This window comes from Balaenoptera physalus (genome assembly GCF_965194825.1).
Source record: "Balaenoptera physalus genome assembly, chromosome: 1".
Taxonomy (NCBI): Eukaryota; Metazoa; Chordata; class Mammalia; order Artiodactyla; family Balaenopteridae; genus Balaenoptera; species Balaenoptera physalus.
The window spans coordinates 128,399,392-128,414,730 of record NC_138882.1 but is presented as its reverse complement, the minus strand read 5'-3'; the positions used below and the strand labels follow the sequence as shown (position 1 = coordinate 128,414,730).

At 34.9% G+C, this 15,339-nt stretch overlaps 1 protein-coding gene across 30 annotated transcripts in view; it reads right to left on the bottom strand.

Moving 5' to 3' along the window:
* Positions 1-15,339, bottom strand: part of FUBP1 (far upstream element binding protein 1) — a 34,052-nt gene that overhangs the window by 18,069 nt on the left and 644 nt on the right. For 12 of the 30 annotated variants that reach the window (XR_014252330.1, XR_014252331.1, XR_014252332.1 and 9 more), the window contains exons 2-15: positions 9,632-9,722; positions 8,739-8,801; positions 7,896-7,934; positions 6,877-6,916; positions 6,285-6,337; positions 6,121-6,192; positions 5,939-5,996; positions 4,138-4,300; positions 3,938-4,036; positions 3,712-3,813; positions 3,359-3,461; positions 3,159-3,259; positions 2,637-2,778; positions 1,854-2,014 (exon numbers count right to left, since the gene is read on the bottom strand). Coding sequence is in view for 27 of the 30 variants with exons in the window: in XM_082419913.1 (XP_082276039.1) it covers positions 1,854-2,014; positions 2,637-2,778; positions 3,159-3,259; positions 3,359-3,461; positions 3,712-3,813; positions 3,938-4,036; positions 4,138-4,300; positions 5,939-5,996; positions 6,121-6,192; positions 6,285-6,337; positions 6,877-6,916; positions 7,896-7,934; positions 8,739-8,801; positions 9,632-9,722 (1,287 nt within the window). In the remaining 3 variants the exon portion in view is untranslated. Of the gene's footprint in view, positions 1-1,853; positions 2,015-2,636; positions 2,779-3,158; positions 3,260-3,358; positions 3,462-3,711; positions 3,814-3,937; positions 4,037-4,137; positions 4,301-5,938; positions 5,997-6,120; positions 6,193-6,284; positions 6,338-6,876; positions 6,917-7,895; positions 7,935-8,738; positions 8,802-9,631; positions 9,723-12,083; positions 12,240-15,339 lie in introns of those variants that run through there. The other 18 variants (XM_082419900.1, XM_082419912.1, XM_082419891.1 and 15 more) reach the window with 5 other exon arrangements.

The window sequence follows — 15,339 nt, the reverse complement described above, 5'->3', positions numbered from 1 at the left end:
TGATAATCCAACTTGTAAGGACCACTAGATTTAACTGTCCTAAAATAAAATATTCCTTTCATGCAGTTAATACTCACCATGTGACAATTTGGACAAAAATGCTTAATCTATATATGGTTCTCAATTTTCTCACTACAATAAAGCCAAACTTCAAGACTTTCATAATAACCTGTCTCTTTAAGTCTCTAACTGCTGTCATTATCCCTCACTTCAATTATACATAACCTATCCTTTCCAAATAGTAAAAAAAGGATTACTGAAAAAAGGTAGCAACATTTTTACAGGGCTTTGTGCCAGGAACTCTTTTAAGTGATAAACACACATACTTCAAACATTTAATTCCTATAACCCTAAAAGGTAGGTATGATTACCCTCACTTTCAGATGAAAAAGAGGCAAAGAAGAGTGTAAATATCTTCCCCCAAGGTCACACAGTCAGTAAATGATTCAGAGTATTTTGAACCCAAATAGCCTGACTCCAGAGTCCAAGTTCTTCTTAAGAGCTTCTCTTGAACAACCTGTCTTGTCTGTCCATCAACCCAGAAGCAATGCTGATCCATGCATGCTAATGATGGCAAAATCCAAAACCAAGATGCACGATTCAATTTTCTGGCATCAATTCCTGCCATTACTGAGTCCAACAATTATTTTCTTCATTTTTTTGAACAATTATACTTATTCTCCATACCACAGAACTTACAACGTTTGTGTATATTTTTATAAGGTATTCTTTTTTTTAAAATAAATCTATCTATCCTACCTACCTACCTACCTATCTATCTATCTTGGTTGCGCTGGGTCTTCATTGCTACAGGAGGGCTTTCTCTAGCTGCGGCGAGCGGGGGCTACTCTTCGTTGCGGTGCGCAGGCTCCTCATTGCGGTGGCTTCTCCTGTTGCGGAGCATGGGCTCTAGGCGTACGGGCTTCAGTAGTTGTGGCACGTGGGCTCAGTAGTTATGGCTCACGGGCTTAGTTGCTCCGCGGCATGTGGGATCCTCCCAGACCAGGGATCAAACCCGTGTCCCCTGCATTGGCAGGTGGATTCTTAACCACTGCACCACCAGGGAAGTCCCTATAAGGTATTCTTAAGTGTCTTTTGTACATCTATTTTTTGTTTTCCCAAGCAGAGAGAAACACCCCATTCACAGCATGGCAAACATCAAGAAGAACTTTCCTAAGATACTCTAATTATTATTAATAATTTAAGATGCTCCCACACGTTAATTCACAGTAAAATAAAAGAAACACAGTAAAGCACTATTTCCTCACTATTTCCAAATTTGATCATGCATCAGAATCACCTGGAACATCCTTCTAAAATTAGATGCTGGGTCGGTCCTATTGCAGACATTCTGAATCAGAACTGTGTATATGTGTCAAGGTGTAAAGGACCCAAGCGGTCGACATTTTAAAACTCCCCAGACGACTGTCAGCCAGTCTAAGAATTAGGATTTACAGATTTCTACTTTACTGAGGGGAGAGGCATCTGATTCACCTTTGCTTCACCGAAGTTGGGTAAGCAAGCCCTTAATAAATAGTGACTTCCTGTTAACTGTCTCCTTCAGGTATATTCCACAATCTTCCACCAACCCTAATACCGTAACTCAAGTAATGCTATCCTCTTATTTACCCACCCTCAAGTACAAGGTTCTGAACACCTGTAACTGTGTATTAACTGGGTTATTTTCATTGCTGGAAAATCTCTTCTATATTGTATGTTTCTATTATGTGACCAGACCTATAATTTTAGAGTAGAAATTAACATTTTTCTGTATAGCACTTATAGGAACATATAAATTAATGTCTTACTTAACAGGATCTGTGCTATCAACTGGAAGTTTAAAGCATACTCACACCAATCTTTTCTTCTATGAGTTGCCGAGCATAGTCTATTTGCTGTGGAGTTCCACGAATTGTAAATAACTTCATATTAGGATCTGCATTAGGTGGAGGATTTCTCTGAAGTTCTATTCTTGCACCAGACTGTTGGCTTATGCTTTTTATGGTTTCACCTCCTAAAATCAAAGCACAGTAATTTCTCTAAACATTCAAAGGATACAAGAGGAGCTATTCAAAACAAACTGATCACAATTAAGAAGGTATGAACTGTATCCCATCTGCTAATATTCTACTAGGAGTTTCCATTTATTCTACACTTTAAGTCGAATTATATGAAGCACTTCACACATTTAAGTTTTAAGACATAACTTAGTTATGTCTGCACCCAACCTTAAAATGAATTATAACATCAAAATATTTGCTTCAAAGAAATTGCTTTTCTACGCAATATAAACTAACACAATGATTTAAAAATTCAAAAATTTAAAAACATGTCAGGAAACAGCAAAATAAACAAAAACACTAACCACTTTCTAGATCAGAAAAAAATTTTCTTACACTAATAATTATACTGTTGGTTCCCTTCTCTAGAAGCCAATGTGATTCAAATCCCACTCTTGATTTAAGTACATATAAAGCCCTTCATTTAGGCTTTAGGTGTTACGATCAGCAAAAGAACACTTTTCTACTAAAACACAGCCAAAAAAAAATTATTGCTACTCATTTACAACAGCAACAGAAATAGCATCCAGAACCGTTAAATTATTAATCACACATTAATAGTTTTAAATACATTGCCTTTTCCTATTATTAATCCAGTTTTCCCAGTTGGTACAATGAAATTAAATTCCTGTAGTCCACCAGGTGGTCCCATGTTCCAGTTGCCTTGACCTCTACCTCTTCCTCGACCACCAGGTCCAGGTCCACCAGGATTACCAGCCTAAAAGAGGGGAAAGACAAAGTCAGAAATATGCTCTTCTTTCCACAGTAAACTTATTACACATCTATTTCCCTCAACTTTCATTTTCCTAAATGAGAAGTTTAGAGAAGTTGGGACACACCTTGGCCCAAATAATCAAGAAATGACCACCACCATTTATTCCTTTTATGCCGTGGTGAATAAAGTAGTGCACTTATGTAGCTGCCGTCCTGCTCCAAAATGTTTACCTTAAAGCAATTTAAACTTTCTAGCTATTAATAAAGTATCACCAAACAGATTCCGATAAAAAAATATGGAGGGGAACTTTCACATTTAATGAAGGAAAATATTTTTAAAATGAAAACAAAACAAAACAATGAAAATTTAACATTCTATCAAACCTGAACACTTCGAAGAAGGTCTGTAATGATTTCTGCAGCATGTTGACATCGGTCTGGAGGTCCTGTTATTTGTGCTATTCTATCTGGTGTTGTTCCGTCATCTTCAAACAAAGGAAACAAATTGGATTAATTTAGCATTAAATTAATTAGTGTCAAAAGTAACTGCCACCAACACTTAGAAAATAAATATATGTACTCACCTGGCTTAAACTGAATTCGAACACCAGCATCATTTTGTATTTTTTTAATCATCTCTCCATTTCTTCCTATTACGATGCCAACAGCGAATCTTGGAATGGGGACCTTACGCAGAGAAGACTAAGCATTAGGAAAGCCATTTCCTGAAAAATTAATCTGCCCCAAACCATAGAAGTACTATATTTATATCAAAGAGGTTGGCAAGATACAAAGTACACATTCTGTATTCTAAGGTAGAAAGTGGGGGGGAAAGACAGTACAATGTTAGAGAAGGCTATGTAACACAAAACAGGAAAAACCTTATTTTATTTATGGACTAGCATTCAACCACTTCTAAATTGGTATTTTTACTTACATCTATTCCTTCATTTCCTCCTATTCTTGACCCATACTCATTTCGAACTTCTCTGAAACCACCTTGATCACGAATTAATTCTAACACCATTTCCTTGGCTTGCTGAAGTAGAAAAAATTACCCAATTTAGGAATCGTGTCTCAAAACACTATAATTATTCATGCATGTGTTCCCCCTCTGCCATCCACCCCAAATCCCTCTTTGTAAAATATAAACTTAAGTTTACTTGAACTTTGTATGGGTCCCCTGTAATCCTAAGAGGTTTGTCAGCACCAGTGTTCTGAGGTCCATCTTGGATCATAACCATTTTAACTCCAGCCCGTTCCTGTTAATCACAGAAATCAGCTTTATTAACAAAAGGGGAGAGGAAGGAAACGGGCTCAAAACAGACAAAAAGTAATCATTTTACAAACATAGTAATAATACCTGAAGTTGTTTAATAGTCTCTCCCCCCTTTCCAATGACTAATCCTGCTTTGCTAGCTGGAATCATGATTTCTTGAACCGCATTTCCTGGTCCATCACCATGATGGAAGCCAGGGGCTGGTCTTCCTTTTTCAACAATCTGGTCCAGTAACCGTTTTGCTGATCTGTTAACAAATTAATAGTCAATACAAAATAATATAATCAGGTACTCCTCCCATCCCAATTCAGGATAAGGTGGCCTAAAACTAAATTTTAACAATTAAAAGAAAATGCCATGAGTGTCAAAGACTGAAACCATGCAATAAATTTTCTAGGTAACAGTATATAATCAATATTTTTGAGAATAGTCCAAAATTTCCAAGAAGACACACCCTACTTCTAAAGTTATCTCAGAATAAAGCTCATTCTTCCAAAAATTAAACAATGTGTTTACTTTTTAAACCTTTACTTTGGTTACTCAAACGTTAAAATTTATTTGTTCATTCAACAAATACTTAAGAAATGTCAACTATATGCCAGGTACTATTCTAGGTAATGGGGTTACAGCAGTGAAATAAAAAGACAAGGTCCTTGCTGGCATGGTTTAACTTCATCAAATAAGTAAAAATAGCAGGTTAAAGGAACAACATGTCATTTGTTAAGTGCTATAAAGAAAACCAAAACAAGATAAGGAGGACAGGTTGTGTGTATGTATGTGAAGGGATGCTATTTTATGCAAAATAGATGAATGAACAATTCCCTGGCGGTCCAGTGGTTAAGACTCTGCGCTTCCACTGAAGCAGGCTCAAGTTCGATCCCTGGTCGGGGAACTAAGATCCCAGAAGCCGCACAGCAGGGCAAAAAAAAAAGAAAGATGAATGACCTTACTGATAAGGAGACATTTGAACCAAGACCTGAAGGAAGTAGAGGAGTGACTATGAAAATATCTGGGGAAAAATGTTCCAGGGAGAAGAAACAGAAAGTGCAAAGGACTCTAATGAGAAGTACGCTTGGTGTGCTGAAAAAATAGAAAAGAGGCTAAATGGGGCTAGAACAGAGTGAGTTGGGAGAAGAATGGTAAAATATGAAGTGAGAAAGATGGCAGGTAAGCCAAGCCATAATAAAGACACTGAATTCTACTCTAAATGGGAAAGCATTAGAGGATCTTTGAGCAAAGTAGTGATATGAATTGATTCATATTTTAAAAGGATCGGTATGTCTATAATTAGACAAGGCTAAAAAGAATGGAGACACATTGTTTTAATATAGGCAAATGGTGTCATACATAGGGTGACAGTATAGAAGGTGACAAGAAGAGGTTGAATTCCAAATAATTGGGAAGGAAAAAATGCTTATGGATAAATGAGACTTTAGACTAAGATAAAGTATTAAAACAGAGTTTTCATACACTGAAATAAGATGAACTAGATTGAGTAAAAGAAAAAGCATGGGCTGGAAAACAATGATTCTGTTTTTAACAATTTGAAATTTAACATTTAAAGGTGTCTAGTAGACATTCAAGTGGACAGTATACTAAGGAAGCAGTTGGATATGAATCTGGAATTTAGGGAAAGAAATCAAGGCTGAAGATTCAAGCAAAGCTACCACCTTTTAAGGAGTTTTTTTGTAAAACAGAGCAGAGAATTAGAAATGTGGGGTTTAGGGATTGTTTTCTGTTTAGAGGGATTTTCAAGCATGTTTATATGCTGTTAGAAATTTTCTAAAAAAGGGGAAAAGTAATAGCGCAGAAGAAAGTCAGTTCAATTGCAGGGACAATATCCTTCAGTAGGAAGGAAGGGCTGGAACATGATTTTCATACTTACTGGACAGACTCAGGGGTTCCAGTTAACATACAAGACCTTTCTGGAAGGCCACCACTGTCTACAATTAAAAACAAACAAAAATCTTAGGCCAAGAAAATGTTAACAGCATCATTTTCACTAGCAACTGTAAAAATGCTAGTTTTCTTGTCACTTTGAAAATAATAGCAAGAGAATAACATTACCAGGAGCTATCTGTATTTTGCATCCAGATTCCTGTTGTATGCGTGAGATCTGTTCACCTCCTCTGCCAATTACTAGTAAGAAAAAAGAAAATTATTTGCTGAAAGATTTTAAAGTATGTTTTGATTATGTTTTTTCATAGCTTTAAAAAAATCAGATTACTTACTAAATCCAACCATCCCATCTGGAACTTTGTATTCTTCTGTCATTACAGACCTGCTAAGAAATAACAGAAACCAACATTTTCCTTCAAAGAAAGATAGATAATTTGTTTACAAATAAAAGGTAAACATAAAAATGGAAATCTAATGGCTCCTAATAGCTTAAACTAGATTTCTAGGTGCATACTTAAAATACTCAAAGTCAAAATATAGGGCCTGAGTAGTTCCAGTATCTTAATTAAGGTCATACATATCAAGTGAGGAAGGTATGGTGGATGGAACAGTCTAAAGGCACGAACAAAAAGGAGTTGGGGTGCAGTTCAGCAGATATCATTTTAACAGTTATTTTAATTCAGCTTAGTTCTTCTAAAGTGTGGCTAATTCCACCCATCCTTTCAAATTACAAACGTATCTCACTCAAGAAAACAGATCATTTGCTATCACCTATTTGAGTCAAGGGAAATGCGCTATATATACCAAAAAAAAAAAAAAAAAAAAGCAGACACATATTCACTATATACTACCTTGACTGTGTTTCACATACAGTTCAACTAAAACTTGCAAAGTGCCCTTTGAAAAGCTTTTATTTGACTATACCTTTGCTGCTGATGCATCGGTGGTAACTGTGTTCCGAAAGCTACCAAAAAATTAAATAAAGTGAAAATTTAATTTTATTTAATTGACATATATTTAACAATATAATCATTTTAAGCAATTCTAAAATCTTTACCTGACACACAGACAACACCCTGAAGAGCACAAAATTTTATGCAGAATACTTAACACTGATAGTGGGCAAGAAACTCAGTGAAACGGCAGACACTATTGGCAACAGCATAGAAAAAAAACTGTCCTTTTTCAAGCAGCATAAGCAAAGATTAAGAAATGGAGCTATAACCCCTATGTTCATAGCAGCACCATTCACAACAGCCAAGACATGGCAATAACCTAAATGTCCATCGACAGATGAATGGATAAAGAAGATGTGGTACGTATATACAATGGAATACTACTCAGTCATAAAAAAGAATGAAATAATGCCATCTGCAACAACATGCATGCAACTAGATATCCATACTAAGTCAGAAAGAGAAAGACAAATATCGTATGATATCACTTATATGCGGAATCTAAAATTTGACACAAATGATTCTACCTACGAAACAGAAACATACTAGTGGACAGAGAACAGACTTGTGGTGGGGGGTGGTGTTGGGCTGGGGGAAGGATGGAGTGGGAGGTAGGGGTTAGCAGATGTAAGCTAATATGTACAGAATGGATAAACAATGAGTTCTTACTACATAGCACAGAGAACTACATTCAATATTCAATGATAAACCATAATGAAATATATAACAACTGTACTTCAAAAACAGAGCTATAAAATAAATTGAACATGTAAAATGACTTAGCAACTAAATCTTAAATTATACTGATACATGGCCATAATTGAAGTGGGAGATAGGAGGTATATTTTTACAAATAAATTCATACAAAAAGAAAATTCATGGCCTTCAACTAACTTCAAAGATACCCAACAAAACATAGGAACAAAGCCCTAATAGTAAAATCCACAGTTACTTTAACTTTTAACCCAATTTAAAATAAATACTTACAGTCATTTTGAGGAGCAACTTTCTTAGCATCTGGCTGATCTGCAAAATTAAGAGTCTTTTAATTTTTTGCCAATAAGTACAAACATAAGACTTAGCTCCCCCATGCCCAATCAAGAATACCAATATAATCATTTACTGAAATAGCTGAGGATATGGTTTATCATTTGAACCAAAACTGCCAAAACTCAACCCAAACACTTAGTGATCGAAAGAAAACGGCATTTCTTTCATTCTCTTCATGTTTAAAAGATGCACAGACATTAAAAAAAATTCTTTTTTACTGAATCAAATCACTGACCTTAATGTATGTTAAGCACTTTAGAATGATACAAGACAAAGTATTTAGTCCGTTACTTAGCAAAACATCACATGCTAAAGTCTAATGATGCTTCCCACTGTAGGAACTGAAGATTGGAAGGAAAAAAACCTATCAAAATGTGAAAATTTGACATATCAAAAGTTGAGTGTATCTGACAGTGAACACAAAGCTATGCAAAATAAGTAAAAAATCACATTACAAGGCAATCTCAATCTAAACTGTTCTACTGTTCCTAACCAAACATTTCACAGCATAAACTTCAAAAGAAACTCAAACAACTACATGACTTCATCTTTATCTACATCCTTTACACACATGAATACAATGCGTACCTTAGAATAGGCAACCTACAGCTCAAAGTACTACGTTCTCCTCCCCCCTTCAAACTTAAATGATTAAACATCAGAATGTTGTGCAACAAAAATTCAGACACATAATCCAAGAAATATTTGTGTCCATTTAAGAATCCACTGGTTTATTTCACGTTTACATACTGAACACAGGTAATAAATAAAAATTCCTGCCTTTAAAAGGAGAGGGCATTCCCTCCCAGTGTGTTGTACTGCTCGGACTTGTCCAAGAGCCATCTACACATAAAATAAAAAGAATACATTACATACAACATCTGAAGCATCATTAGCTCATTTTTTTTGTATATTAAAACCTCACTATAAATGTGAAAGACACTTAAATAAAAGGAAACCAAGTACTCCTGGTCAAAAGCTACAAATACATTCTATACGCTCATTCAGAATCCTCCTTTAAAAAAAAAAAGGGCAAAAAGAAAATGTATCAAAATTCATACATCAAATCTAAAACAAAAAAATATGTGCAGACTTCTAAGTTCAGAAGGTTCAACAATTATGTTTTTAAAAAATACAAGGCACTGTTTATCTACTGTTTTAAGCCACATTTTGAGTTAAACCTGAAACACAAAACAAGGTACTAAAACAAACAAAAAATGGTATAACCTGCAACACACTAAAGTAGCAAACTATAGCAACTTCAACCTTTAAAGTGAAATCTGAAATAACAAAGTAATGAGAATACAGCATCTCAGATTAATTCATGTATGATGAGAAAAACCCATGAAATGTTTCCTAAACATTTTGTATTTTTGTTTTCTTCAGTATATTAACAAGTCGTCTGTGCAAACTATCAATCTGGCACAATCCTAAAAGAGGGAAAATGACGTTTTCTAGTAAGACAAAACTGGCTGGTTACCTCAAATTTTACCTACCTTGTCTAGGTCTCTTTTCCCCCCTCTCCTTTTGAGGCCAATATAACCCTTACAATTTTAGGAACCTTATGATAAAAGCAATGTTTCAAAAAAAGAACATTTGAAAAATACTGAAAATCACTTCAACTAAACTCTGTTTTTGTAAAACAATTTAAAATATTTATGGCTATAACTTACCTCCATCTTCCAAAGGTCTTTTTTGTCCCCCATAACCATAGTCATTAGAATTCAGTGATGTACCAGCATCACCTCCAATTTTTGCTGCAATCTTAAAAAACAAAAAACACACCGTCATTAAGGATAGCATCACAACTACATTATTTCCTAATATATGCTAAATATCTATCACATAAGAAAATTAATTTGATAGACAAATTAAAATTACAGTTCGATTTATTACTATCATTAATAACTTCAGAGAGTTAACAAATAATTCATCATCTGGAATTGCTTCTGATATATCTCTATAAGAACAAAGAAGTAATCAATTAAGAATCTTTAGAAGACTGACCAAATAACTTTGAGGAAAATATGGATCCTAATTCTAACTTCACCATGTCTCTCTCCCATGACTCTCTATGTGTTGGTATAGGGAGAATGTGAACATGCTAAGGCTGTGCTGTCTAATAAGGTAAAATGCTAGCCACATTTGGTTACTGAGTATTTCATATGTCTAGTCCAAATTGAGATGTACTTCAAGTGTAAAACGCACACCAGATAGCGAAACCTTGGAACAAATACAAAGAATGTAAAGCATCTCAAAAATTTTTATATTGAACACGTTAAAATGGTAATATTTTAAATATGTTGGGTTAAACAAAACATGTTAACTTGCATTATACTTCTACTGGACAATCTTTTTCTAAGGAAACGAGGTGTGGAGGAAGCCTAGGAAGTTGTACGTCTAAGAAAGTCTCTGTTATAGAACCACAACTCATTTCATTGTTAGAGACTTAACTTTTAGAGTGGGCAAACATCGTATAAAGAAACACCAGTCTCAAGTCATAAGTGGGGCACAACCAGGGGTTATTTACTGCATTTTTCTATGAAAAGGGAAATGGAACTAAAATTGCTGAGTGCCAGCGAAAGGCCAAACTCTATATTATAATAAATGTTTTATACTCATTTTGTCACTGAATCATCACAACAATTCTATGAGGTAGAGTACTCAGTGAGATAGATATCCATTTTACAACTGAAAAAAATCTCAAGAGATAACTTAATCAATGTTACATAGTAAGTGAATGGTGGAGAAGTCCCAATTTCTACACACCTCCTTGGCAGTTACTAAAAGTGGTAATCACCAAAGATGGGTGATGGGCTCATTAGAGTTCATCACGTTATTCTTTCAATTCTGAGTATGCTTGAAATTATCCATAATAAAAATTAAACAGAAAATGAAACTTTTGGTGACTGGAATTCTTCTAAAAAGGTGTTGATGTGGAACTAAACCAAGTGCCTCAAGCTTCATTATAATTAGAAAACTGGAAAGGATAAGCGTATTCAACGACTTGAACCCAATACGTATCAGGTAAGTACTAAACATGTATCAGTTCCCATATACCAAATGTATTTCCTAGGATTCCTAGGTTTCCTTTTTTCTCATCTGTAAATGCAAACACCCACCACAAAGCATATTAGGATTAAATATAAAAATGCTCAACAAAAAAGGTATACAATTATATATTTCCTGACTCTATAGCTTTGGTCACTCTAACCTATCTTAATCATCTTTCACTTTCTCAAAAGCTTATTCGAATCTTTGATCTAATTAAAATCTTATTTCTTTTCTGAAAGTTTTCCTCATCACACCTGAAAACTGCTTTTCCACCCTTCAGTTTTAAAGCAATCAGCATTTGAATTGTTCCTTAGGAAATTTAACATACTGCTAGGCATTGATGTTATGAGGAAAATATTTCTGGTCCAAGGAAAGAGCAATACTAATGAAAGAAAATGGTTTAGGCTGGTAACACCTTCTGCAGTTAGCGTTTATAAACACTGAGTTTGCAAAGCAGCACTCCTCGAGCTCCAAGGAACTTCTGCACAGAAAAAGGATATTTATTTATACCTCCCTATCCACTGAATAGTTCTAAAAATATCCAACTGAAAATAAAATAAAATAAAATAAAATTGATCCTTAGTTCACTCAGAAGAACCAGTTAACACCATCTCAAAAATTCAGAACCAATACAAAAACATTAGAGAAGAACTTTTAGAAAAAATACTAACAGATTTAATCAATTCTCCAAGATCAACATACACTTCCTAGGTCACTTCACAGAATTTAAGAGAAACAGTAATTCCTAAAATCCAACCTCTAACTATATAAAATTCTTATGAGACTAGTAGAATTAAGTGTAGGTAACTTCTTTGATTTTCAATTTACAATAAAAATTCAAGCTTTCCATTTGGACCCTCCCTACTTCTCAAATGAGTAAATATTTTTTGTGCTTTCAATGTTTTAGCATTTTCCACCTTTCTTCATCAATTATTCCTAAAAACCAAGAATTTTGGAGTTGAAAGGAAATTTGAGATTATTCAGTCATACCACCTGATTTTAAAGATTAAAACGACAAGAACAAAACCACAAACAGCAACACACAAAAAGCTGATTTTCAGAAGTAATTACCTAAATGCCCAAAATGACTATCTCCTAATTTTCAGTCTACATGCTTCCTTAGGCTTTGGGGTCCAACCGTGATTTGGGGTCAGTGGTAATTCTGGTTTTACTGCTTTGTGTCCTTGCCAAATTTTCTTAAGCATTTTGTGCCTCATTCATCTTCTGTGTACAAAAGAGATAAATAGTTTCTACACTTACCCTGTAGAATAGTTGTGAGAATTAAATGAATATAAATATGCTTAGCACAGAGCCTAATATGTAGCATATAAATTGCCAGTTACTATGAACAAATCAGCACACTTTAATTCAACTATAAAGCAGGTTCACAAGACTTCAAATATTCAATTTAAAGAATTTAACAGGTTTTTATTTGTACTGGCCAAAGACATACACTTTGAAAGAACATAATTATTTTCAGAACAAAATCTCATTACTGCTTTAATTCATTAAAGATATCTGTTGATTCAATTCAATAAATATTGAGTACCTACTATGGGCAAGGTCCTAATGGATTCAATTCCTATGCACCAGAAATGTGAAGAGGCTAGAAATATTACTGGCCCACCACTTTATTAACATTGTCCCCTCTTTACAGCCCAGAAATCTTTGCTTATTATCATAATCAAGCTTTGCTATCCCATCTCAAAATGTGTTAAAAAAACAAAAACAACCAAACAACCCCCCCGCCCCCGGCACACAATCAAATGCTAGTTTTCACTGAAGAGACTAATGGTAAGTAAAAAGTCAACAGTTCTATTTTATAAATTTTTCATTGCATTCAAACATAATACAGTCTGAATTACTTTCACAATTATCAAGAGATTTCCAGAATTGAGTACTTAACGACTAATTTAATAGTTGTTTAGAGGGGAAGTGATGAGGATTGATATTCTTGCATAACCTGTGATCTACCACTCTACTTAGTCTCAGTCTCTGATTCACCTCTATCTTCATATAACCTTAAGGGGAAAAAAGTAGATAGATATATCTCAATTTTCCAGTGTTTCAAAGACAGAACTTGTTATCAGTGTGATCACTAAAGATCTAATCAAACAATTTCAACATCACCCTCTGCAGTTACAGTTTGAAATACCCAAATATAAATTTCTAAAGTACACAGGTTGGAAACTCTAAACTAGAGAAGCAGTCTGGTGCCCCTGTGCTAGATTTAGCTCACAGAATATTATAATAATCTGGAAATTTCACATTAAAAAAATAAGCTATTAGAATTCTCTGGAAAAAAGACTGAGCAACTCGGCCTCAACTGCCTGATGGCAACAATCAGCTAGAGTAAATGCTACTAGCATTTACTAGATAGGGACCAGGGATCCTAATCATTTGTTCTGCTTTCCTGCATAACAAAGAACTATCCAGCTGAAATGCCAATAGCTTCCCAAGCAGTATGCAGCTCTTTGAAGGCAAGAAGCTGTTCTTATACCTCTTCCTTCCAAAGAACACAGCACAATACTCTAGACAAAGAAAAGAAACTTAAGGTTAGATGGAGATTTTGGAAATATAATTCAGTATCCATTTAATATAGATAAGGAAAAAAGTTATTTCAGGGATTAACCTAATTTGTCCCTTCAGCCAAAGCACTTTTCCCTATACTTCACTTACATAATCAGACAAGCAGCTCTACAACCAATATACGGAGGCATTCTCAAATGTAACCAGAAGGGGCAATTCAACTCAAATGCTAAATCTGAGAATCTCAGATTTAAGATCAATTCTGTAGAAACAATCAAATTACAGCAAAGACACTTGTAAATTATATTACAGAAAGGGCACTGGGGCAGCTATTGGCATATAAACAGAGGACAAGAAATTCATAGTTTGAGGACAATTTCTATATTTAAAAAAGCAGTCTAAATAAGAAAATTGTCTTCAGAAGTTGTACCCACCTGTACCTTTTCTCACCTCATTTTCCACCCTCCTTCCCCCACCCAACCCTATCCTCCAGAGACTTCACTCTTAGGTTCTTGTCATCCCCCAAAACCCCATACCTTTGCACATGCTGCTTCTTTCTCCACTGGTCAAAATCTCACTCATTCATTAATGCCTTGCTTAAAATATCAGTCCTTTACTTTGGCAGTTAGGTACCCCACTCCCTGGTGTTGTGTACAGTACCTGATTCATAGAACTCTAAAATGTTTACAGAACAAATAGATGAATTAACAGTGCCCATATTTTGTCTACTGTTTGAAAGCGTTAATCAGATACTTCTATTCTTTTGTCTTTGGTTCCTTGACCATCATAGCTTCCTAGAAGGCAGAAACCCAATTAACACATTTAAAAAGTCTCCAGTATTTATGTACAGTGTGTGTCACAAATTAATTCAATATGCTGGTTGAATAAAATAATTCAGGTGAGTCTTCCAATCCAATCTAATAAAACCCTAGAGTTCCTGTCACTATATAAATGTTTCAGTCACTATTCTAAACATGTTCAGAAATAGTAAATAAGAATTAGGTGACTAAATCGCAGAATTAGGGTTAATGATGACCTTCTGTTGACTCCTTGGAAAATTTCTGCTTAAAAACAAGTACAGGTACATTTTTATTTATAATGTGTTCACATTATAAAAATATTAGCGCTTTGCTACATCACTACAGATTTTATGGATTTTGACTCCAATGATCCTTTAATCCAACCGGGGGGTGAAAAATAAGTTAACGAAGTGAACTCCTAATGTAATCAAAACATACCAAAACATACCACAAAATTGGATTCTGATTATCATGAGCTTAACACTGTACTCTAAAAATGTCTAGCATCTAACACGCATCGTGTCATAACGAGAATATAAGATTCTTACTTTTGCTTAGACACAACATCACACGTTTTAAAATTACATTAAGGGACTATCTAATAAAGGTAAAGTTCAAATAAAATCCTGGAATACAACTTTTTTTTTTACAGCTTTTGTTTGGGTAAGTGGTGCCTTTAGGGCAAATGTACGCACCTACGTAATACAAAGAGGTCTGGTCAGTTTACGACTCTGAACTGAGAGGCAGATTCAAATTGAAACTTAGGGTATAATGGCCCTGAAGCCATTTTGAGAAGTAAGAGGGAAGGAACCTTAGAACACGCGTAAATCCCGCCCTGAAGAGGGATTCCAACCCGGAATACGAGTGCTCTCCTCTAATTCTCTTCCTTGAAGGTGTGAAAGTGTATGGTACGCGAAAGATTAATTGCGGGAGAGCTCGAACGGGTTGGAAGCTCTAAAGACTGCTTTAATGACAGATCCCTTCCCTTACCATGGCTC